The sequence below is a fragment of the Trichomycterus rosablanca genome, chromosome 3 (genome assembly GCF_030014385.1).
Source record: "Trichomycterus rosablanca isolate fTriRos1 chromosome 3, fTriRos1.hap1, whole genome shotgun sequence".
NCBI classification, from domain to species: Eukaryota; Metazoa; Chordata; class Actinopteri; order Siluriformes; family Trichomycteridae; genus Trichomycterus; species Trichomycterus rosablanca.
In genome coordinates this window covers 51,419,135-51,444,211 of record NC_085990.1, presented here as the reverse complement: position 1 = coordinate 51,444,211, position 25,077 = coordinate 51,419,135, and the positions used below count along the sequence as shown (strand labels likewise).

Below are 25,077 nucleotides of genomic sequence, written 5' to 3'. Positions count from 1 at the left end.
CAGAGGAAGGTGAGGGAATGCCAGTGGTACTTTTACAGTCAGTAGAGATTAGAACGAGTGACCGTTAATGTCTCAGTGTGTAGAGCACACAGTGCTAGGGTAATCAGATAAACAGATCAGTCAGTGGTGGACTACACTGCTGCAGTGCACACTTGTGCACGGTGGTGTAGTGTTGGGTCGTACAGAGTTGTAGCTGAACCAAGGATTCGCAGAGTGACGCGACAGAGCAGCAGCAGGTTGTTGGAGCTACACGAACGTCACTCCCCACCCTCCTCATCCTCCTCATCCTCCGCGGCTCCATCCTCACGCTTTCAGATCGAGCAGATCGAGCAAGATCGAGTAGATCTCAGGGACCGAGCTGAGCAGCCGCGACCATGGGCGCGAGCTCTAGCGCACCTTTCATCCTGCCGTGCGCCGGTCCAGATGCGCAAAGTGCAGCGGCACATCTGGGAATGAGCGCATCTGTACCGTTTGGCTTCCTCAGCGCGGACCGTTAGATGCTCTCGGACCATCCTCTAACCACCATGCTCTATTTTCAGCTGGTGATCATGGCGGCCACGATCATGCTGGCCTACTACTTCGAGTACACGGACACGTTCAACGTGCACGTTCAGGGATTCTTCTGCTACGACAGCGCCTACACCAAGCCGTACCTGGGACCGGAGGAGCGGAGCGCCGTCCCGCCCGCGCTGCTCTACGCGCTGGTGGCCGGTGTGCCCACACTCGTGGTGAGTACTGCACACGTTCTAATCCTTCAGCTTACTCGTTTACCTTGTGCCATGTGAAAGGGGCATCACCCTAAACCTATAGAGCTAGTTTTGGCTTGATTCAGAGCGCGTTTTGATCAGTGTGGTGCCCTTGGCAGGATTTTGCCTGGTGCCCCCTGCATCATTCATACATCAATCATTAAGTTTATAGACGCAGACATCTTCAAATACACTGATCAGCTCCACTTACCATATAGAAGCACTTTGTAGTTCTACAATTACTGACTGTGGTCCATCTGTTTCTCTGCATGCTTTGTTATGCTGTTCTTCAATGGTCAGGACCCCCACAGGACCCCCACAGAGCAGGTATTATTTAGGTGGTGGATCATTCTCAGCACTGCAGTGACACTGACATGGTGGTGGTCAGGTGGTGTGTTGGTGTGTGTTGTGCTGGTATGAGTGGAGTTTTTAAATACCGTGTCCACTCACTGTCCACTCTGTTAGACCCTCCTACCTAGCTGGTCCACCTTGTAGATGTAAAGTAAAGTTTGGTTGGTGGACTATTCTCAGTCCAGCAGTGACAGTGAGGTGTTTAAAAACTCCAGCAGTGCTGCTGTGTCTGATCCACTCATACCAGCACAACACACACTAACACACCACCACCATGTCAGTGTCACTGCAGTGCTGAGAATGATCCACCACCTGCAGTGCAGTGACACTGACATGGTGGTGGTGTGTTAGTGTGTGTTGTGCTGGTATGAGTGGATCAGACACAGCAGCGCTGCTGGAGTTTTTAAACACCGTGTCCACTCACTGTCCACTCTATTAGACACTCCTACCTAGTTGGTCCACCTTGTAGATGTAAAGTCAGAGATGATCGCTCATCTATTGCTGCTGTTTGAGTCGGTCATCTTCTAGACCTTCATCAGTGGTCACAGGATGCTGCCCACGGGGCGCTGTTGGCTGGATATTTTGGTTGGTGGACTATTCTCAGTCCAGCATTGACAGTGAGGTGTTTAAAAATTCCAGCAGCGCTGCTGTGTCTGATCCACTCATACCAGCACAACACACACTAACACACCACCACCATGTCAGTGTCACTGCAGTGCTGAGAATGATCCACCACCTAAATAATACCTGCTCTGTGGTGGTCCTGTGGGGGTCCTGACCATTGAAGAACAGCATGAAAGTGGGCTAACAAAGCATGCAGAGAAACAGATGAACTACAGTCAGTAATTGTAGAACTACAAAGTGCTTCTATATGGTAAGTGAAGCTGATAACATGGACAGTAGTGTAGAAACAAGGAGGTGGTTTTAATGTTATGGCTGATCGGTGTATATGCGGATCACCCATAACGTGGGCACAGATGGACCCCCATGCCATCACAGATGCTGTTTTTTGCACTTTTTGTTGCTAACAGTCTGCATTAGGGGTGCCCACACTTTCGTGGCATGATATTACAGAGCAAGCGAGTGAAAAATCACACTGACCTTATTCTGATGATTTACACTGAACGGTGTCGGTCAGGTTTATGTAGTCTGGACTGTAGCTGCTGATACTGATTCTCAAGCAGCTTCTAAGTGTTCATCAGTAAGGGTGGACCCATATTTAGACTTCATTATGTTTATGTGGGAAAAGGCTGATTCACACAAGTAGGTTGATCCAAAAATGCTGTTAAATATGTTCCAAAATTGTCCAGCAGAGGCGCTTAACTTCATATAACTGTCAGATTGTAGGTTAAAATTTCTCCGTCAGCTTCTTCCATGTATAAACGAAACAGCGTCTCTGCAGTGGTCTTACCCGAATCGAAGCGTTTTTGGTTTCTTTGTGCTTGATTATGCACTCATCTCCACAAACAGTGCAGGTTACAGAAGGAAAAATGCTTATGTCAATGAAAATTTTATGTCAATCATGTTGACCTGTTTGAATGAGGCGTGATCTACCAGTGTGCACTGTGCGATCACGATCGACATATTGGGCACCCCTGGTCTGGACGGTCTTTCATCCGATGTCCGTTTTTCCAAAAACAATTTAAAGCGTGGACTCGGCTGACCACAGAACACGTTTCCACTGTCTTGCGGTCCACCTCAGATGACTTTGGGCCCGGCGAACTTGCCGCTTCCTCTTTGCATAATACAGTCCCTCTGTTCCAACTTTTTAAGTGTGTATTTTAGTTTTTATTGCATTTTTAGAAAGTGTTCAAACATTTCTGGACGTGGGGTTTGTACATTGTACATTCTTTACATTTATGTCTGTATGTCCATCTGTCCATCCATCTGTCCATCCAAGTGGTGCAACCAGTTACTAGGATATAATATGATATTATAATTATAGGATATAAGAAGGATATACAGTAGGTGTTAGCTAGTCTGTTTTGACCACAGTTTTATCCTGGTGCTTAGTTTTTAAATATGGTTTGCTTTATTTATGATTTGCTGTGGTGTTGCTTGATTCAGAGCGCATTTTGATCAGTGTGGTGCCCTTGGCAAGATTTTGCCTGGTGCCCCCTGCATCATGCATTCATCAATCATTAAGTTTATACACGCATACAGACACTGCTTTATGTCTTTCTTTTTCACCTATTTTCTTTCTGCAAAATGTAATGTGGAAAAAAAGACATTTATGCTATTTTCCACCTTTACATATATGCGGATAGCCCATAACATGGGCACAAATGGACCCACATGCCATCACAGATGCCGTTTTTTGCATTTTTTGTTGCTAACAGTCTGGATGGTCTTTCATCCGATGTGTGTGGACTCATCTAACCACAGAACACGTTTCCACTGTCTTGCGGACCATCTCAGATGACTTTGGGCCCGGGGAACTTGCCGCTTCCACTTTGCATTATACAGTTCCTCTGTTACATTTTAGTTTTTATTGCATTTTTAGGAAGTGTTCAGACATTACACTTATGTCTGTATGTCTGTCTGTCCATCCATCTATCCATCCAAGTGGTGCAACCATTTACTAGGATATAATATGATATTAAAACTACAGGATATTATAAGGATATAGGTGTTGGTTTGCTTTGCACCTTAAATAAATGAAAATACAAAATACGCTGTGAATTTACACGTTTCCTTTGTGATGATGTTTTCAATGATAAAAAATTATCCAGTGTGACAAGTTTTTTCCAAAAACAAGCTGAAACGTGACCTTGTCTGACCACAGAACACACTTCCATTGTCTTTGGGTCCATCTGAGATGACGGGAACTCGACACAGTTTTGTGCAAAATTTACATATGGTTTGCATTATACAGTTACTTGATGCAGCGGCGGACTGTGTTAAGTGACAATGATTTTCCAAAGCCCTTCCAAACCAATGTGACTACAGTATATACATCACAGTTCCATTTTTAGAGTTTTTTTCCCCCTAAACAATACCATCTTTAGATTTTCTTTATTTTAGAAACAAAAATCATTATTAACGTTTTGCTGGCAGACGATGGACTTTCATCTTTGGCACGTAAACTGCATCATCCATTTTTTTCCAAAAACAAGCTGAAACTTGGACTTGTCTGACCACTGAACACATCTCCATTGTCTTTGGGTCCATCTCAGATGACTTCGGGCCCAGTGAACTCGCCGCTGTTCGTGTGCAAAATTCATTTCATAATACAGTTACTTGATGCATTTCTTGATGCAGCGGCGGGCTGTGTTGACAATGATTTTCCAAAGTCCTCCCAAACCCATGTGGCTGTATCCATCATAGTAGTTTTTCCCAAACAATACCATCTTTAGATTTTCTGTATTTTAGAAACATAAACAGTATCAACCAGTAAAAACAGTTTTAAAGAATCAAGTGACTTTAAACAAATTATAAATACAATATAACTGGTATTTATCCCCAGGAGTCGGCTCTTTGAGTCGGCTCTTGTAAATGCATGTGGGAGTTGGCTCGTCTTGTTTTTTCTGTCATTTAGCATTAGCACATAGCAATTCTTGTCGTTGTTCATCAGTTCATATGATTTTTTGGCATTTCCATTCCTTTGTTGTAACTGTAAAGTCATAATGGCCAATTAAATGTCATTTTTGTGTCCCATAGACTCGTTCACTTGCTCTAGTTTAGAAATATAACAGGTAGAATGAATCAAGACTCATTTTGGGAGTTGACTCTTGAGGATGTGAATGAACGTGTATATTTCCAATCAACAGAGTAGGGCTAGAATAATTATATATAACATTTAACAACAGAAATGTCTAATATTCCCATGTAAAAATAGACAAAGACGTGGTAAAGAAAACTTAAGATTATTCATGTTTGTCATTAAACAAAAACCTGCCATGTTATTAAGTTTCACCCAGTTTCAAAACGTATTTTAGTATACACTGATCAGCCATAACATTAAAACCACCTCCTTGTTTCTACACTCACTGTCCATTTTATTAGCTTCACTTACCATATAGAAGCACTTTGTAGTTCTACAATTACTGACTGTAGTCCATCTGTTTCTTTGCATGCTTTGTTAGCCCCCTTTCATGCTGTTCTTCAATGGTCAGGACCCCTACAGGACCACCACAGAGCAGGTATTATTTAGGTGGTGGATCATTCTCAGTACTGCAGTGACACTGACATGGTGGTGGTGTGTTAGTGTGTGTTGTGCTGGTATGAGTGGATCAGACACAGCAGCACTGCTGGAGTTTTAAAACACCTCACTGTCACTGCTGGACTGAGAATAGTCCACCATCCAAAAATATCCAGACAACAGCGCCCCGTGGGCAGCATCCTGTGCCCACTGATGAAGGTCTAGAAGATGACCGACTCAAACAGCAGCAATAGATGAGCGATCGTCTCTGACTTTACATCAACAAGGTGGACCAACTAGGTAGGAGAGTCTAATAGAGTGGACAGTGAGTGGACACGGTATTTAAAAACTCCAGCAGCGCTGCTGTGTCTGATCCAGTCGTACCAGCACAACACACACTAACACACCAGCACCATGTCAATTGTAGAACTACAAAGTGCTTCTATATGGTAAGTGGAGCTGATAAAATGGACAGTGAGTGTAGAAACAAGGAGGTGGTTTTAATGTTATGGCTGATCAGTGTATAATATCACTGCTACTGTTATATTACACACCATGTTGGCTATACCGACCACTTATACTCTAGAGCATTAAACACACATTCATTCACATTTGCTCATAGGAATAGCTTAGTAAGCAGTCCACCTACAGGTATGATTTGAATATTGGGAGGATACCAAGGTTCCCAAAGGAAACCCGCACAGACTCTGGCGGATGGCATGAATACATATTGGCAGGATGTTAAAGTATTGTACACCCACTCACAAATCTCAGACTGACTCATAGAGGCGGTTCAGAGAAGCCAATCGAAGTGCTGGTGTGTGTTTGGGAGGTGACACACACACACACACACACACACAGTAATAATTGTTTTGTTATTATTGTTGTTGTTATTATGCAGTATACTGCAGGTTAGAGTTCCAATTATTCACCCTACAGTCTTAATAAAGCTTCCTTTAGGTTTTTCTTCATTGATTGGCTAGTAACAATATATTTAAGTAACCTATTCTTCTTGATAAAACCTCTGAGAGTTTTAAAGGAACATATTTAGGATGAACCAGAACAGAGATTGTGAGCCAGGCCCTCTTGTCCAACATCAGTATCTAACCTCATAAATGCTCTTCTGAATGAATGGGTAAACATTGTTGTGTAGAAAGTTATCTCACAAGAGTGGAAGCTGTTAGAGCTGCATGGGAGGGGGCAAATCTGTATTAATGGTTATGGATTTAGAATGGGATGTCATGAAAAGCTTCTGTAGGTGTAATGTGTAGGTGTCACAATACTTACATTTACATTTTCGACATTTAGCAGACATTCTTATTTAGAGCGACTTACAGAAGAGCTTCCATTACCTTATTCTAGTTTATATATATATATATATATATATATACTGTATATATATATATATATATATATATATATATATATATATATATATATATATATATATATATATATACAGTGTATTACAAAAGTGAGTACACCCCTCACATTTCTGCAGATATTTAAGTATATCTTTTCATGGGACAACACTGACAAAATGACACTTTGACACAATGAAAAGTAGTCTGTGTGCAGCTTATATAACAGTGTAAATTTATTCTTCCCTCAAAATAACTCAATATACAGCCATTAATGTCTAAACCACCGGCAACAAAAGTGAGTACACCCCTAAGAGACTACACCCCTAAATGTCCAAATTGAGCACTGCTTGTCATTTTCCCTCCAAAATGTCATGTGACTCGTTAGTGTTACTAGGTCTCGGGTGTGCATAGGGAGCAGGTGTGTTCAATTTAGTAGTACAGCTCTCACACTCTCTCATACTGGTCACTGAAAGTTCCAACATGGCACCTCATGGCAAAGAACTCTCTGAGGATCTTAAAAGACGAATTGTTGCGCTACATGAAGATGGCCAAGGCTACAAGAAGATTGCCAACACCCTGAAACTGAGCTGCAGCACAGTGGCCAAGATCATCCAGCGTTTTAAAAGAGCAGGGTCCACTCAGAACAGACCTCGCGTTGGTCGTCCAAAGAAGCTGAGTGCACGTGCTCAGCGTCACATCCAACTGCTGTCTTTGAAAGATAGGTGCAGGAGTGCTGTCAGCATTGCTGCAGAGATTGAAAAGGTGGGGGTTCAGCCTGTCAGTGCTCAGACCATACGCCGCACACTACATCAAATTGGTCTGCATGGCTGTCACCCCAGAAGGAAGCCTCTTCTGAAGTCTCTACACAAGAAAGCCCGCAAACAGTTTGCTGAAGACATGTCAACAAAGGACATGGATTACTGGAACCATGTCCTATGGTCTGATGAGACCAAGATTAATTTGTTTGGTTTGATGCATGTGTGGCAGCAATCAGGTGAGGAGTACAAAGATAAGTGTGTCATGCCTACAGTCAAGCATGGTGGTGGGAATGCCATGGTCTGGGGCTGCATGAGTGCAGCAGGTGTTGGGGAGTTACATTTCATTGAGGGACACATGAACTCCAATAAGTACTGTGAAATACTAAAGCAGAGCATGATCCCCTCCCTCCGGAAACTGGGTCGCAGGGCAGTGTTCCAGCATGATAATGACCCCAAACACACCTCTAAGACGACCACTGCTTTATTGAAGAGGCTGAGGGTAAAGGTGATGGACTGGCCAAGCATGTCTCCAGACCTAAACCCAATAGAACATCTTTGGGGCATCCTCAAGCGGAAGGTGGAGGAGCGCAAAGTCTCGAATATCCGCCAGCTCCGTGATGTCGTCATGGAGGAGTGGAAAAGCATTCCAGTGGCAACCTGTGAAGCTCTGGTAAACTCCATGCCCAGGAGAGTTAAGGCAGTTCTGGGAAATAATGGTGGCCACACAAAATATTGACACTTCAGGAACTTTCACTAAGGGGTGTACTCACTTTTGTTGCCAGTGGTTTAGACATTAATGGCTGTATATTGAGTTATTTTGAGGGAAGAATAAATTTACACTGTTATATAAGCTGCACACAGACTACTTTTCATTGTGTCAAAGTATCATTTTGTCAGTGTTGTCCCATGAAAAGATATACTTAAATATCTGCAGAAATGTGAGGGGTGTACTCACTTTTGTGATACACTGTATATATACAGTGTATCACAAAAGTGAGTACACCCCTCACATTTCTGCAAATATTTCATTATATCTTTTCATGGGACAACACTATAGACATGAAACTTGGATATAACTTAGAGTAGTCAGTGTACAGCTTGTATAGCAGTGTAGATTTACTGTCTTCTGAAAATAACTCAACACACAGCCATTAATGTCTAAATAGCTGGCAACATAAGTGAGTACACCCCACAGTGAACATGTTTAAATTGCGCCCAAATGTGTCGTTGTCCCTCCCTGGTGTCATGTGTCAAGGTCCCAGGTGTAAATGGGGAGCAGGGCTGTTAAATTTGGTGTTTTGGGTACAATTCTCTCATACTGGCCACTGGATATTCAACATGGCACCTCATGGCAAAGAACTCTCTGAGGATGTGAGAAATAGAATTGTTGCTCTCCACAAAGATGGCCTGGGCTATAAGAAGATTGCTAACACCCTGAAACTGAGCTACAGCATGGTGGCCAAGGTCATACAGTGGTTTTCCAGGACAGGTTCCACTCGGAACAGGCTTCGCCAGGGTCGACCAAAGAAGTTGAGTCCACGTGTTCGGCGTCATATCCAGAGGTTGGCTTTAAAAAATAGACACATGAGTGCTGCCAGCATTGCTGCAGAGGTTGAAGACGTGGGAGGTCAGCCTGTCAGTGCTCAGACCATACGCCGCACACTGCATCAACTCGGTCTGCATGGTCGTCATCCCAGAAGGAAGCTGACGCACAAGAAAGCCAGCAAACAGTTTGCTGAAGACAAGCAGTCCAAGAACATGGATTACTGGAATGCCCTGTGGTCTGACGAGACCAAGATAAACTTGTTTGGCTCAGATGGTGTCCAGCATGTGTGGCGGCGCCCTGGTGAGAAGTACCAAGACAACTGTATCTTGCCTACAGTCAAGCATGGTGGTGGTAGCATCATGGTCTTGGGCTGCATGAGTGTTGCTGGCACTGGGGAGCTGCAGTTCATTGAGGGAAACATGAATTCCAACATGTACTGTGACATTCTGAAACAGAGCATGATCCCCTCCCTTCAAAAACTCATGGCAGTTTTCCGACAGGATAACGACCCCAAACACAACCTCCAAGATGACAACTGCCTTGCTGAGGAAGCTGAAGGTAAAGGTGATGGACTAAACCCAATTGAGCACCTGTGGCGCATCCTCAAGTGGAAGATGGAGGAGTTCAAGGTGTCTAACATCCACTAGCTCCGTGACGTCATCATGGAGGAGTGGAAGAGGATTCCAGTAGCAACCTGTGCAGCTCTGGTGAATTCCATGCCCAGGAGGGTTAAGGCAGTGATAATAATGGTGGTCACACAAAATATTGACACTTTGGGCACAATTTGGACATGTTCACTGTGGGGTGTACTCACTTATGTTGCCAGCCATTTAGACATTAATAGCTGTGTGTTGAGTTATTTTCAGAAGACAGTAAATCTACACTGCTATACGAGTTGTACACTGACTACTCTAAGTTATATCCAAGTTTCATGTCTACAGTGTCGTCCCATGAAAAGATATAATAAAATATTTGCAGAAATGTGAGGGGTGTACTCACTTTTGTGATACACTGTATATTCTTTATGCTTTTTCTCCCTTTTTAGCGTGTCCAATTTGCCGATTGCGTCATGCTTCCTCTCCACTAATGCCGATCCCTGCTCCGATTAAGGAGAACGAAGCTAACCCACGCCCCTCCGACACGTGGGCAGCAGCTGTATGCATCTTATCACCTACACTTTGACGAGTGCAGTGCGGATCAGTGTTGTGTACGAAGAGACACACCCTGATGCACACTTTTCTCTTCTCTGTGCAGGCGCCATCAATCAGCCAGCAGAGAGACCCCATCTGGCTTAGTCCCACCCATCTGAACAACAGGCCAATCGTTGTTCATGTGGCTGCTCAGCCTTAGCCAGCAGGCAGAGCCGAGATTCGATACGATGTATTCGAAATCCTAGCTCTGGTTCCAGCGTGTGTTTTTACCGTTGCGCCACCTGAGCGGCCACCTTGCTCTCGTTTAATTAAACAACAGTTCAAGAACACAAATCTGCTGAAACTGTGTTTACTTTTTACAAAAAATAAAAAAGAGCGTAAGTAAGTAAGTACATGTTAGCTTAAGTTCTTAGTAAAGAGGTGATGAAGGTTTTTAATTGTCTTTGAGGACAGCGAGAGACTCATATGTTCAGACAGACAGAGGAAGTTCCTTCCACCACTTGGGTGCCAGTACAGAGAAGAGTCTTGATGCTGATGCTCGTCTTCCTTGAGTTCTGGGTGGAGGATCAAGTCGAGGGAGAGTAGTGGCTCAGACTTTGCGTTGTACAGAGCGGGGTTTGATTAGACCTCGAAGGTAGCTTGGAGCTGGTAAATTTTTGGCTTTGTAGGCGAGCATTTGACCATTTAAACTGAATGCGTGCAGCTACAGGAAGCCAGTGAAGAGAACGCGACTTGTGTCTACAGAGTCTCAATATTCCAATTATTATAGTTATAGATTGATTCTTAATTGATGGGACACTTCATTATTTCCAAAAATGTGGAAAATGTGGATTTATAGACCACACATGGTGTTATTTTTCAGTCTATCTCAGATGAGCTTGAGTCCAGAGAAGTAGATTTGCTGTGGTTTTGTATCTCGAGCTCATGTGTTTATATTTATTACAGAAGCCTGTTGTTTTTTTTAATACAGTACAGTCTGAGGGATCGGAGGTCACAGACATTCAGTATGGGTTTAGCTTTGCCTTTAAACACTGAGAGTTTGCTAATCTTGTATAAATGTAATAAACTGTAGATGGTGAAATACTTCATTTTCTTGCAATCCTGCGCCGACTGTTTGCTTATGCAGTTTTTGTTTTGCAAAGTAACAAAGCTTAATCTTTTTTATTCTATAGATGTCTGAGCTGCTCTTTATATCCACCTGATGATGTGTAAAATGTTTCATAAATGTTTTAGTCTATTGGTTTGTTGGCTGGCTGGATGGATGACTGGATGGAAGACTTTCCATTACGTAACTAGATTGTAATGATTTAATTTATTTATCTACAGTGTGTGTAGTGGGCAGAATACTCCAGTATTACACTTTCTTTTTTTCTAGCCAGTGACTCAGATGGTAAAGTTACATCAGTACGAACACTAAGAGCTCCTGCTGTGACTCATTTATCTTATTGCTCATATTTCCTTCTGTTAAAAGTTAACTTTTTATCATATATTTGGGTTCCTTAAATAATTCCTAAACTTTTTAGCATTTTTTTCCAATTTAAATATAATATAAAAGTGCTGAAACTTTTTGAAGGTCCCTCGCATGTTGTGTTTTCCTGTATAGTTGCAATTTGTCATATTGCTGTATAATAGTAATCACATTACATAGTCAATATTTTTATTTAATTCTTTGACTGTATTTACTTTGTGCTGGAGCTGCTGTAACACTCGGATTTCCCCCCATGGGGATCAATAAAGGAATCTTATCTTAACCTATTATTTTTTTAATCATTGTAAACATTCATATAAGTGTAGCATCACACTTTAACACCACAGTGTTTTTGATACCCTCATCAGATTCAGTTTCCTTTTGCTGACACAGCAAAATTCATACATTATGCACGTAAAAACGAGGTGATTTCATTTTGAAGCGACACACTGCGACACACGAGGCTAACACCTTTGCTCACCACGCCCGGTTTATGATCCGCTAGCGTCACCAGTTTTTGATTTTGAGATCTAGCAGACAGAACACAGTACTGGTTGTCATAAATCCTGCATCGCTTCCAGCACTGTCGTTTAATTTGATGCTAAGTGTGTCTGAAAGTTTACATCTGGTCTGGCCAGCCTGGCTGTTACTGTTACTGTACGTTTGGGATCAGTTTAACAGCGTATGAATAATGGATGCTGGAGCTTCTCGCTCTCCTATCATGGCAATAAAGGATTCGTATTCGTATTCGTATCACTGTCATGATGAGTTCAAGCCGGTGTAAATATTGGTGATAATGTTTCCTGAGTTTGCTGTACCAGCCAGATTTCTCACTGTAAAAGATTTTATTTGGTTAGATACACTGGTGCTGGGATGCACAATATGACATGCTGAGTGAAGACTGATTCAGTGCTGCTGCTATGAAAGCCATCAGATACAAATAAAAGTGCTGCTACAATTCTCGTCTAAAATCATAACAACTGGAGAACCAACAGAGAGTGATACAAAACTAATGTATGAAACACTGTGACTATTATATTGTTTGTCTTTCAATGAGCATTTAAATTGCCTAAATTGTTTAATTACTCTATATACTCTATATACACTATATGTAATATATATTATTGAGACACCTTCACTTTACATCAACAGGAGCTTGTATGACATCCCATTATAAATCCATATGCAAAATTTCACAGCAAGAAGGTCCTGGGTTCAATTACTCTGGCAAGGAACCAGGGTCCTTTGTGTGCAGTTTGCATGTTCTCCCAGTGTCCACCTGGATTTTCTTCCGGGTGCTCCAGTTTCCTCCCACAAGCCCAAGTCAAGTCTACAAACAGCTATAGACAGTAGACTAAATACACTTGAATAGTCTGTAATATCACAGCACGTGATCACAACGCTCTCACCTGTGATCACTGACCGCCTTCCTTCACTGACATCAACTGACCAATTAAGTCCAGTTAATCTTCCTCAGTACTGTTCACTGTGTCCAGCAGGCGGCTTACAGGTGGAAATGGTTTTAATGAATGGACACGTACTTCTTTTTAAATTGTAAACATCATGCAAGACTTCAGACCGCTGTGATTTACAGCAATTAGGAATTCATACACATAACACTCAGCAACCTCAGTATATATAACTCATTACTTACAAACACTCAATACTGTAGTTTACATGTCACACATGCACTTTATGTATACTGTTTATAATAATTATCATCATTCTTGTTCTTGTTCTTATTATTGTCATTACACCGATCAGCCATAACAATAAAACCACCTCTTTGTTTCTACACTCGCTGTTCATTTTATCAGCTCCACTTACCATATAGAAGCACTTTGTAGTTCTACAATTACTGACTGTAGTCCATCTATTTCTCTACATACTTTGTTACCCCCCTTTCATGCTGTTCTTCAATGGTCAGGACCCCACAGGACCACCACAGAGCAGGTATTATTTAGGTGGTGGATCATTCTCGGCACTGCAGTGACACTGACATGGTGCTGGTGTGTTAGTGTGTGTTGTGCTGGTATGAGTGGATCAGACACAGCAGCACTGCTGGAGTTTATAAACACCTCACTGTCACTGCTGGACTGAGAATAATCCATCGACCAAAAATATCCAGCCAACAGCGCCCCGTGGGCAGCGTCCTGTGACCACTGATGAAGGTCTAGAAGATGACCGACTCAAACAGCAGCAATAGATGAGCGATCGTCTCTGACTTTACATCTACAAGGTGGACCGACTAGGTAGGAGTGTCTAATAGAGTGGACAGTGAGTGGACACGGTATTTAAAAACTCCAGCAGCGCTGCTGTGTCTTATCCACTCATACCAGCACAACACACACTAACACACCACCACCATGTCAGTGTCACTACAGTGCTGAGAATGATTCACCACCTAAACAATACCTGCTCTGTGGTGGTCCTGTGGGGGTCCTGACCATTGAAGAACAGGGTGGAAGCACGCTAAAAAGGTATGTAGAGAAACAGATGGACTACAGTCAGTAATTGTAGAACTACAAAGTGCTTCTATATGGTAAGTGGAGCTGATAAAATGGACAGTGAGTAGAAACAAGGAGGTGGTTTTAATGTTATGGCTGATCTGTGTATTTAGTAAGTAATTTCAAAAACAAAAAAACTAATTCCTTTGTGTGTGCAAACATACCTGGACAATAAAACAGATTCTAAATGTGATTTTGATTCTGATTTTGATTCTGATTCTATGCTCTTTCAGATAACCGTAACGGAAGCTGCACTCTTCCTGATGCAGTATACATCGAACGATGTGGATAGTGGAAAGAAGACCTTTGTTAATGGAGACTGTTGTTACCTGAACCCTCTGGTGCGCAGGATATTCCGGTTTTTGGGTATGTTGCTTTGAATTACATATAATACGTTTTATTGGCTACAGTTTGTCAGTACAAATAAAAGCGTGCAAATTGTACCTGATTGCATTTTTATTTCCTTTTTATTAAACCATGGCTAGTCAAGTCAAGTCAAATGAACATTGTCTCAAAGCAACTTTATAGAATCCAGGACCGACAGACCAAAAACCCTGTTGAGCAAACCAGGGGTGACAGTGGCAAGGAAAAACTCCCTTAAAATTACAGGAAGAAACCTTGAGAGGAACCAGACTCAGCAGGGACCTCCATCCTCTTTGGGTGGCCTGGAGGATACTTTAAATAAATATGATTTACACAAATCATACACACACAAAATTAATTTAAACTAAAAGTTAAAACTAGCAAAAATAATTGGAGTTATTATTCAGTCCAGTCAGTGATAAAGTCCATAGTGAGTTCTTGACATTTTTGGTGCAAACAAGCCAGGTGTCCGTCACATCTAGCAGGAGCAGCGTTGTTGTCTTTAACCTCGGGGTAAAACAACAGAAAATGTAGTTAAAATGTGAAATCATTAAAAGTAAAATATCAGTTTTACAGAGAGTAGCTTTAGACTTCAGCACCCCTAATTATTACAGCATCACTAAAAGGGAGAGCGAGCAGGTAACACAGTCATGAAGGCTTTTACAGGACATCAGCACCCACCGCTGTTATTGCATTGTACACTTATTATTTTAAATAATTAAAGTATTAAACAATGGCGATTTGGATAAAATCATTTTAATTATGTGAAAAACAAACCCATATTACCCTTGTGGAAAAGGTCATTGTACTCTTGGCTTCTCAATGAATTACAATATAGGGGCTGTATAATTTTTTTATACTTCTGTACAGTATATTAAATAATATTCTGCATATCTACAAACTGAAAGGAGTAGAATCTGGAAAGTAAAACAGGCAATAAATAAATACTAAACAAAGTATAAGGTTCATTACTGGGGGTAGCATAGAGTTTGGTTTGCTGCCATCAGCTTAAACCATAAACCGAAATGTAGAAAAGTAGTACAGGGGAACTTTCTGTAACTCCTGGTTTGGCCCTGGGTCAGCCCCTCGACCACTCGTACTTCCCTTGCTCCACTGTGGTGCTTTTTACCAGGCGGGTCTCACCTCCAGGAACTGGGACATTGTGCCACGGCTTGGGGCATTCCGCTCCTCCAAGACTGAAGAGAGGAAAACACTAGCACACCAGAGCTAGAGCAAAGGGCAGCTGTAGTCTAGCGGTTAAAATACTGGACAAGTAAGCAGAAGGTTACTGGTTCAAACTCCACCACTGCCAGGCTGCCACTGTTGGGTCCTTGAGCAAGGCCCTTAAACCTCAATTGCTTAGATTTTATACTGTAAGTTTTTTTGAATTAAAGTGTCTGCTAAATGTCGAAAACGTCAGAAATGTCAACCAGAGCTGACATCTCGAACTTGTTGGTTCTGATCTTAGCACTGCTACCGGCAGGTTGGGCGCCTACGTGAACGATGAATTGCTCTTTTGCAGGGAGGGTGCTGGAGAGGATTTCTCATAACTGATGCAATTACGACCTCTGCTGGCTGATTGATGGTGCTGCACAGAGATGAGGTATAATGCGTTGATCAGGGTGAGACTCTCCGTACACAAAGCTGATCCGCATATGAACTCGCCTCGTGCAGGTGAAAAGATGCAGTCGGCTACTGCACACGTGCCGGAGGGGGTGTGTGTCAGTCACGGCTCTCCTCATTGAGAGTGGAGGTCAACATCAGTAGAGAGGAAGCATAATGCAGTTGCGTGGTTAGATACGACTAGATTGGAAGGGAAATTGGGGAAAAAAGGAATAAAACAGACAAATCTTGTGGTCCAGAATCACGGCTTCAAGTCTAAAGAGAACGACAGTTCACACTGTGACTCAGTGCGTCCTCCCCCAGCCAAACTAGGTTGCAGAAAGGCACGTCTCTGAATGTGGTGTTCTGCTGAATATGCATTCAGCATCCACCTTGTTACACATCCTCATTCTCCACTGAAATGTGTTACTCATCACATAGAACTAAATAAACAGGACACGCTTTTACTTTAGGGCCGACCTGTTTTGACACTTTGGACAAATCAACATAAGGTAGAAGTTTGGTTTGTCATCTTGACCCTGGACTCACTTTTATGTACTTTTTAATAGGTGTCGTATTTATATAGACATAAAGCCGGAACAGAACGAGAAATTTCAAAGCTATATTTATTTTATACAGTACAGAGATCTGTGTACAGAAAACTTTATTATTAAAGGTCTAATTGTCGTGCTTTTAAACTGTGGGAGGATTTCCAGCCCACGCTGTGGTTTCTTTGTTAGTCTCTGTGCTTTATAAAATCAGATGATGAAGAATCACAGAGAACTGCATTATGATAGAAATTCCAAGGTGGTAAATGACAGATATTGTGAGAAGAGTTTGATTTAAGCCTCCTGAAGTGTGCCAAGGGACGATTCCTGTCCCCGACAGCATCAGACTAGAGTAAAACATTTTAATGCCAATGACTCCTCACTTACATTTATCTGGAGCAGCAGGCTTTGCTTTTTACCTATTTATTAATGTATTTATTTTTGCCGTTTACATTTGTCATTCTGTTAAAGCAACTTTACAGATTCCAGGACCGACAGACCAAAAAACCCCTGTTGAGCAAGCCGAGTGCGACAGGGGCAAGACAAAACTCCCTTAAAATTACAGAAAGAAACCCTGAGAGGAACCAGACTCAGCAGGGACCCCCATCCTCTTTGTGTGACCTGGAGGATCATTTAAATAAAAAGGATTTACACAAATCATATATACACAATATTAAATTGAACTAAAAGTTATAACTAGCAAAAAATATTAATGTAAACAATTGGAGTTCATTGTTCAGTCCAGTCTGTGATAAAGTCAGTAGTGAGTTCTTGACATTTTGGGTGCAAACACACCAGGTTTCCATCACATCTAGCAGGAGCAGCGTTGTTGGCACGACAGTCTCGTCTTGCAGGCTTTAACCTCGGGGTAAAACAACTGAAAATGTAGTTTAAATGTGAAATCTAAGAGTAAAATATCAGTTCTGCAGAGAGTAGCTTTAGACTCCGGCACCCCTAATATTATAGCATGACTAAAAGGAAGAGCGAGTAGGTAACACAGTCATGAAGGCTTTCACAGGACATCAGCGCCCACCTCCGCCACCGTCATCAAACCTGAGTGACCCAGCAACCCAACATACCTGATCACCACAAGTCTCTATGACCAAGAACCCCCAAGCTCTGTGCTTATCCGGGGTGGGCAGCTCTGGTCCTAGAGGTCAGAAATCAGGCACAGCCAGAAGCCAACACTCAGCGCCAGCAAATCTGACGAACATAAGAGCACCAGACTACCCCTAGTTTGGAAAGACTAATCAAAAGCCTGAGTAAATAAATACGTTTTCAATCTATACTTGAACACTGAGACTGTGAAATCAACGTAAGCCTAGCTAATGACACATAATCCTTGCAACTTATTTGCATAATGACTTTCATGCTTCTGTTTTTTGTTTGTTTTTTGGGAGACAAGAAATTTAGGTCATGACATGTTTATTCCAACTCTGTCTGAGCTTCTGATTTTTATCCTCTGTTCTTCTCCTGTGAACGCTGACAGACGGAGGATCCGTCTTATACTCCTGATATATATATAACAAACATACACGAGGATAAAAGAGCATTGAAATAGAAATGTTGATGCTGCAGTGAGTCATGCAAAGTTTCCCAATCCTGTGAACTTTGTACTAAAACTAAACTTATTCACACTTAAAAAATATTAACAAAAACTAAAAATTAAGTGCTTAACACAGTTGTGCTTTTGGGGTGTATTTAAACCAGGGATATATTAATATATGGGAATATTGGCACCCAGGTGAAGCAGCAGGATATTCCGCTAGCACACCAGCGCCGAGATTCTGAACTCTTTGGTTCGAAACTAGGCGTTCATACCGGTCGGCTGGGTGCCGTTTAGCGGGCGTAATTGGCAGTGCCTGCAGCAGACACGATTCTGACTATGTGGGTGGGGTCTTCTAATGCTGTGTAAGGACCCTGATTGGCAGATAGAGAGGCGTTCTGTTAAGGACGCGGGTCAGGCGGGTTAGAGGAGGCGTGAGCAGCAATATGCCCACGTCGACTGCAATCAGGGATCCCCAGCAGTGGAAGACACTACACTAAATTGGGAGAAAATGAGAGAAAATGCATAAATAAAATAGAAAAAAATATAAATACATATATATGGGAATATTGAGGCTATTTGTTTTGTTATATGTGTTATTTTTATACTTATTTTATTATATTTAAACTAAACTGTAAATTGGGTGTTATTGAAATAATTAAAAATCAGTTGGGCAGCATGGTTGGTGCAGCTGTAGTGTGGGTGCCACACAGTAACACTGATCCTAAGAACCTGGCTCTGATGCTCGGCTCTGGTCACTGATGAGTTTTGCATGTTTATCATGTGTCTGTGTGGGTTTTCTCAAGGTACTTTGGTTCCCTCACACCTCCATAAAATATGCTTAAAGGTGAATCGCTCTTAAATGCAAATTTGTAAATATTTGAGTATAAAGACCTGTATTGACAAAGTCCAGTTTTCATAACAGCTTATTCTCTGATGGTGTTAATAAATGCTTTAGCGATCTGATTCCTTGTTTATGCTTCTATTCAGTCAGGCTTCTAAATACTTTTGAAAGAAATGCTGGCACTCCAGATAAGGAAAACATGGCATTCCAAAGCTAAAAACAAGTGGGCGACCAAAAAATGCATGTACCTATGAGAGCATGTTGTTCAGCCAAAAGGACAAACCTCAGACCCACTGGTCAACAGGTCAACCAGTTTTTATGAAACTGGAAGAATTTTGAAAGTTGATCATTTGCTAAAGTTATATACAAAGGACCATTTTTTAACCCAGAGTGTATAAGCTAAAATTATTTATATTTTCCTTCCTAATTACTATGATATAAATGCATTTTACATTCGCATTTTCAGCCTTTAGCAGACGCTCTTATCCAGAGCAACTTTCAGAAGTGCCTCCATAGTGAACATTACCTTACTCTACATTACCTAGTTTAAGTAAACAACAGTCCAAGATTATAAATCTGCTGAAACCTGTTAGAACCAATATATACATATATATATATAAGCTGTATACATTTTACAAGAAATAAATAAGAGCGTTAGTAAGTACAGTACATGTCAGCCCAAGTGCTTAGTAAAGAGGTGATGAAGGTTTTTAATCAGATGAGAGACTCAGATGTTCAAACAGACAGAGGAATTTCGTTCCACCACTTGGGTGCAAGTACAGAGAAGAGCCTCGATGCTCGTCTTCCTCGAGTCCTGGGTGGAGGATCATGTCGAGCGAGACTAGTGGCTCGTAGGTTACGTGGTACAGAGCGGAGTTTTATTAGACCTCGAAGGTAACTTGTGACTGGTCCGTTTTTGGCTTTGTAGGCGAGCATCAGTGTTTTAAACTGAATGAATGCGTACAGCTACAGGAAGCCAGTGAAGAGAACATTATCCTATTTAAAAATACTTTTTTAAATAATTGGACATAAATGGTATCCTAGAAGAGTGGTCCGGTGGGTAGCGCTGTCGTCTCGCAGCAAGAAGGTCCTGGGTTCGATCCCCAGGTGAAGCGGTTTGGGCGTTTCTGTGTGGACTTTGCATGTTCTCCCCATGTCTGTGTGGGTTTTTTCCCACAGTACAAAGACATGCAGTCAGGGTATTTGGAGATACAAAATTACCCTGTGTGTGTGTGTGTGTGTATGTTTGTGTGTGTGTGTTTGCCCTGTGAAGGACTGGCGACCTGTCTAGGGTGTTTTGTACCTTTTGCTCAGTGAATTTTACCCACCGCAACCCTAAATAGGATAAAGTGTTGGTAAAACAGACAATGAATGAATGAATGATGAGTGTAATTATGCCATAATTAATAATATACCTAAATATTTTTGTGGTGGGTTTGTTTTTTCCTCACTGGCTCTCAGACACAAAATAAATAAATAAAAAATGAAATATCCTAGCTAATCATTTAATAGAGTCCAAATTCTAACATTTCGTTTAGAGCTGAACGTTGAAATATCTATCAGGTGTTAGTTCATCTCCGTCTGTGCTTTTGCGAGGAAACGTCGCACCGGCGTCTTTGATGTTCAGTCAGAACTTATTGCTACAGGCTGATGCAACAAACCTCCGACAGCACCAAAGTTATCTAGGCTGGCCAGACCCTCTCAACATGCCCACTTTATAGCTGAGGAGATGAATCCAGTGCCAACTGCTGAGTTTTAACATACCAGCAGCAAATAAATAAATAAATAAACCCAGCATGACCAATTAATAATGACATACTGATGTACATTAATTTATACTACTAGAACTAAAATGTATGGACATGCAAATTTTTAGTAATACACTGATCAGCCATAACATTAAAACCACCTCCTTGTTTCTACACTCACTGTCCATTTTATCAGCTCCACTTACCATATAGAAGCACTTTGTAGTTCTACAATTACTGACTGTAGTCCATCTGTTTCTCAGCATGCTTTGTTACCCCCTTTCATGCTGTTCTTCAATAGTCAGGACCCCCACAGGACCACCACAGAGCAGGTATTATTTAGGTGGTGGATCATTCTCAGCACTGCAGTGACACTGACATGGTGGTGGTGTGTTAGTGTGTGTTGTGCTGGTATGAGTGGATCAGACACAGCAGTGCTGCTGGAGTTTTTAAGTACCGGGTTCACTCACGGTCCACTCTATTAGACACTCCTACCTAGTTGGTCCACCTTGTAGATGTAAAGTCAGAGACGATCGCTCATCTATTGCTGCTGTTTGAGTCGGTCATCTTCTAGACCTTCATCAGTGGTCACAGGACGCTGCCCACGGGGCGCTGTTAGCTGGATATATTTGGTTGGTGGACTATTCTCAGTCCAGCAGTGACAGTGAAGTGTTTAAAAACTCCAGCAGTGCTGGTGTGTCTGATCCACTCATACCAGCACAACACACACTAACACACCACCACCATGTCAGTGTCACTGCAGTGCTGAGAATGATCCACCACCTGAATAATACCTGCTCTGTGGGGGTCCTGTGGGGGTCCTGATCATTGCAGAACAGCATGAAAGGGGGTAACAAAGCATGCTGAGAAACAGATGGACTACAGTCAGTAATTGTAGAACTACAAAGTGCTTCTATATGGTAAGTGGAGCTGATAAAAGGGACAGTGAGTGTAGAAACAAGGAGGTGGTTTTAATGTTATGGCTGATCAGCGTATGTGTGTGTTAACATCCCAGTAAATAAATATTAATAAAATTATATTAAGCTGGTGTCGCTTTTGCTGTTATAACAGCCTCCACTCTTCGCGGAAATTTTGGAACATGAAGGCTGGGATTTGCTTTCGTCTGTCTACTAGAGTCTGTCTACTGATTTTCAACATTAATGCTAAAGCATTAAAGCCTGGATTGTTACCTGTGTTCTAGTTCATCCTAGAGGTGTTGGCTTGTTTGTACCGATCCGTCATTTTTTTTCCCAATCTAGTCATATCCAATTACCCAAGTACATTTTGCTGCCTCTACTGCTGCAGCCCTCCACTTCACTAGCCGACTGCTTCTTTTCACCTGCATGAATTGGGTTCATATGAAGATCTGTATCGTGAGTCATGCATCTATAATCCCTTGTCTCTGTGTAGGTGCCACTGATCAACCAGCAGAGGTCGTAATTGCAACAGTTATAAGAAATCCCCTACTGCATTTCCACCCTTGGACGAGCCTATTATTGTCCGTATAGGCGCCCAGCCTGCCGGTTGCTAACAGGCATGTAAAATCAACAATATAAAATCAATTACATTAAAACTTTGAGCCAATAGTTTTTGGACTGCCCTTTTATGTGCCAGCATAATTGTGCCCATGTGTACAAAAACATGCTGTACTCTGCACAAAGCCTTAAGCTCAACCTCATCACCAGAGCTGACATTTTGAACTCCTCGGTTCGAATCTCAGCTCTGCCATCTGATCGGGCTAGGCGGCTACATGAACAACGATTGGCTTGTGGAAAGATGCAGTCGGGTACTGCACACGTCTTGCTCTCCTCAATCAGAAGTGGGGATCAGTAGAGAGGAAGCGCAATGCAATCAGGTAATTGGATACGACTAGATAGGGAGGAAAATCAGGACTTTCGTAAAAAAATATTAGTTCCTGGCTTTACAGATGCTCTTTTGACTGAAAGGCACAAATTCCCACAGACAACTTAATCTATAAATATCTATAATCTATAATGTGCTTCTCATTACAGATGTAGAGCATCAGATGCTTTGTATGCTAATAATGTCTCTGTTATAATAATACTACTGTCATTTTAGCTTCTGAGTTATTTAGGGTGGAAAACTGGAAACCTGGCAACAAGCATCCCACATTCTGAGAACAAAGGAAACAAAAAAAGGCATTTTCCAGTGATGACAAGCTTGATTTAGTTAAGATCTGACAGCCAGAATATCTTCATATTCTCCTCACATCAGAATTAAGCTTTGTTATGCTGCTGGATTGTTCACAGAGCTTTGTGCATTTCAGTTCAGTTCCTCCCGAAGGCTGTAATCACCAGTCCAAACGGCTTCCACTCCATCACGCTACAACAGTAATGACTATAGAGAGGAATCAGTGGCAAATTAAACTGTTGTGTTTCCACAGTAACATGCAGAATGAAACGTGCCGAAATTAAAAGCGTGAAGATTCATTACATTCATTTAATGTCTTTACCGAAAATCAATACGCCAGGATTTGTGTTTAAAAAACAAAACAAAATGCTGCATTTGTGTCAGAATTGTGCACAATCAACTACAAAAATCAATCAAGGCGTAGCTTTATAGCCTTTCAACAAGGTTAAACTTAATCTAAGCGAAAATAAAAAGTAAAAGATTCATTGTATTGATCTAACGTTGCCTGACCTCTTAAAAGAAAGACAATAAGGTTGTGTCTGAAAAACTAGTGAGCTGCCTTGCTGTCTTACTGCCTACATAGGCAGCTGCCTCAGTAGAGAGGATTCTAATAAGTCATCGACTTTCATCAGTTTTCACCAACTAAGCTGACACAGTTAGCTTCATGCCATTCAAACCAATGGGATGAGGTGGCACAACACGCTAACATGTCAACCAACGTCTCCCTCCGTGTACCGAAAACGCCCGGATTTGCAAATAAAAACACTTGTGCATCTTTATACAAATTAAAAATCAATAATAACTTACTTACGTTTGAAAATAACTCGTACGTTTCTCTGCACCGTCCGCCATATTTGTATTTTCTCTGTGAGAAAAGTTGTGCCTCACTGAATGCTGGGATTGCATTCACCGCTAATGCCAAGTTCACACTACACGACTTTCCAAGTCGTCAGGTCGCTGTACAGTTCACACTACACGACTGAATCTCTTGCACTCGGGAGTCTTTCAGTCGGTGTATATTTCACACTACACGACTGATCGGCGATAGGGGGTTTCACACTACACGATCCATCACCAACTGGAATCGCAGGCGAGCTTCTCTGGTCTCCCTTTTTTTCTTTCTTTTTTTTTTTTTTTTTTTTTACAAAAACACACGTGAGAAGTGACGAGAAGTTTAATGATATACCACGTCCAAAAAAATTAACGTCAACAAGTAGCGAGAGATCAAAGTGCGCTGATGTGCAGCGTAATATCAAGGAGGAAAAATAAATGAATCTGAGTGGATTTGGCAACACGAACAGTATATGGCTTGTTCTGTAGTAAGTTTTGCAATGCAGCGTGGGTATTATGTTTTGTAGAGGACGATCAAATCAGAATTACTGTAAAACGTGTGTGTGTCGGTGTATCCTGATATAAACTATATTAATTAAGCCCCTGTCCCCTGTCCTCTCCTGCATTTCCCCTCACGCTGTATCCTGTGTTCTCATTGGCTGTTCGACATGTCACTCATTCCCAGTTGCCCGTCTGAGATCAGATATCTGGCGTGCTAGAAAACTCAATCCAGTCGCCGAGCGCTCGGCGAGCCGGTCGGGTCGAGATGTTGGATAGTTCACACTTAGCGACTGAGAGCCGAGTTTTGATCGCCGAGCAAACGCTGAGTTGCTCCCGACCCGGAAAATCAATCGCCGACCGGTCACCGAGCGAAAATCAGGGCAAAAATCGTGTAGTGTGAACTAGGCATAAGGCAGCATCGGATGCTCACTCGTTCTTGAGTCAAAATACCATTGAAATTTTAAGATACCTTACTAGTGAGCATATTAAGACATCTAGGATTTCGAACAGCCTCCTTCTTGGGAGTGAGCGTAGGATGACGTAAACTGCTGTCTATGTAGAGAGAGCACTAGGTTTTCGAACACACCCCTAAGTGTTGGTTTGCATTTAAAATAAAGAAATGCTGAATTTATGTCAGAATTAAATACAAAGCAGATTGAATTGCATCCACTCAGATCTGTACTACATTGTACTTTGTGGTGCTTTGAATGAGAGTAAAAGAAAAAGCAATACAGTAGTACCTTGTAACTCGACGTCCCCTAAACCCGAAGAGAGAATCAGAATCAGCTTCTCCCAGAGTCTAAAACGCTTATCGTTAAAAAAAACATAATGTGACAATGTACTAAAAGAAGGAGACAGGAGAACTAAACTTCTCTTCATTATTACTGATCATAAGTTTCTCCACTAATGAA

General features: G+C 41.9%; 1 protein-coding gene across 1 annotated transcript in view; it reads left to right on the top strand.

Annotated features, from left to right (window-relative positions):
* The window catches only part of plppr5b (phospholipid phosphatase related 5b), a 72,742-nt gene that overhangs the window by 17,691 nt on the left and 29,974 nt on the right, over window positions 1–25,077 (top strand). Inside the window, exons 3-4 of the mRNA XM_062992217.1 lie at window positions 540–728; window positions 14,266–14,398. Coding sequence (XP_062848287.1) covers window positions 540–728; window positions 14,266–14,398 — 322 coding nt within the window. The remainder of the gene's footprint in view (window positions 1–539; window positions 729–14,265; window positions 14,399–25,077) is intronic.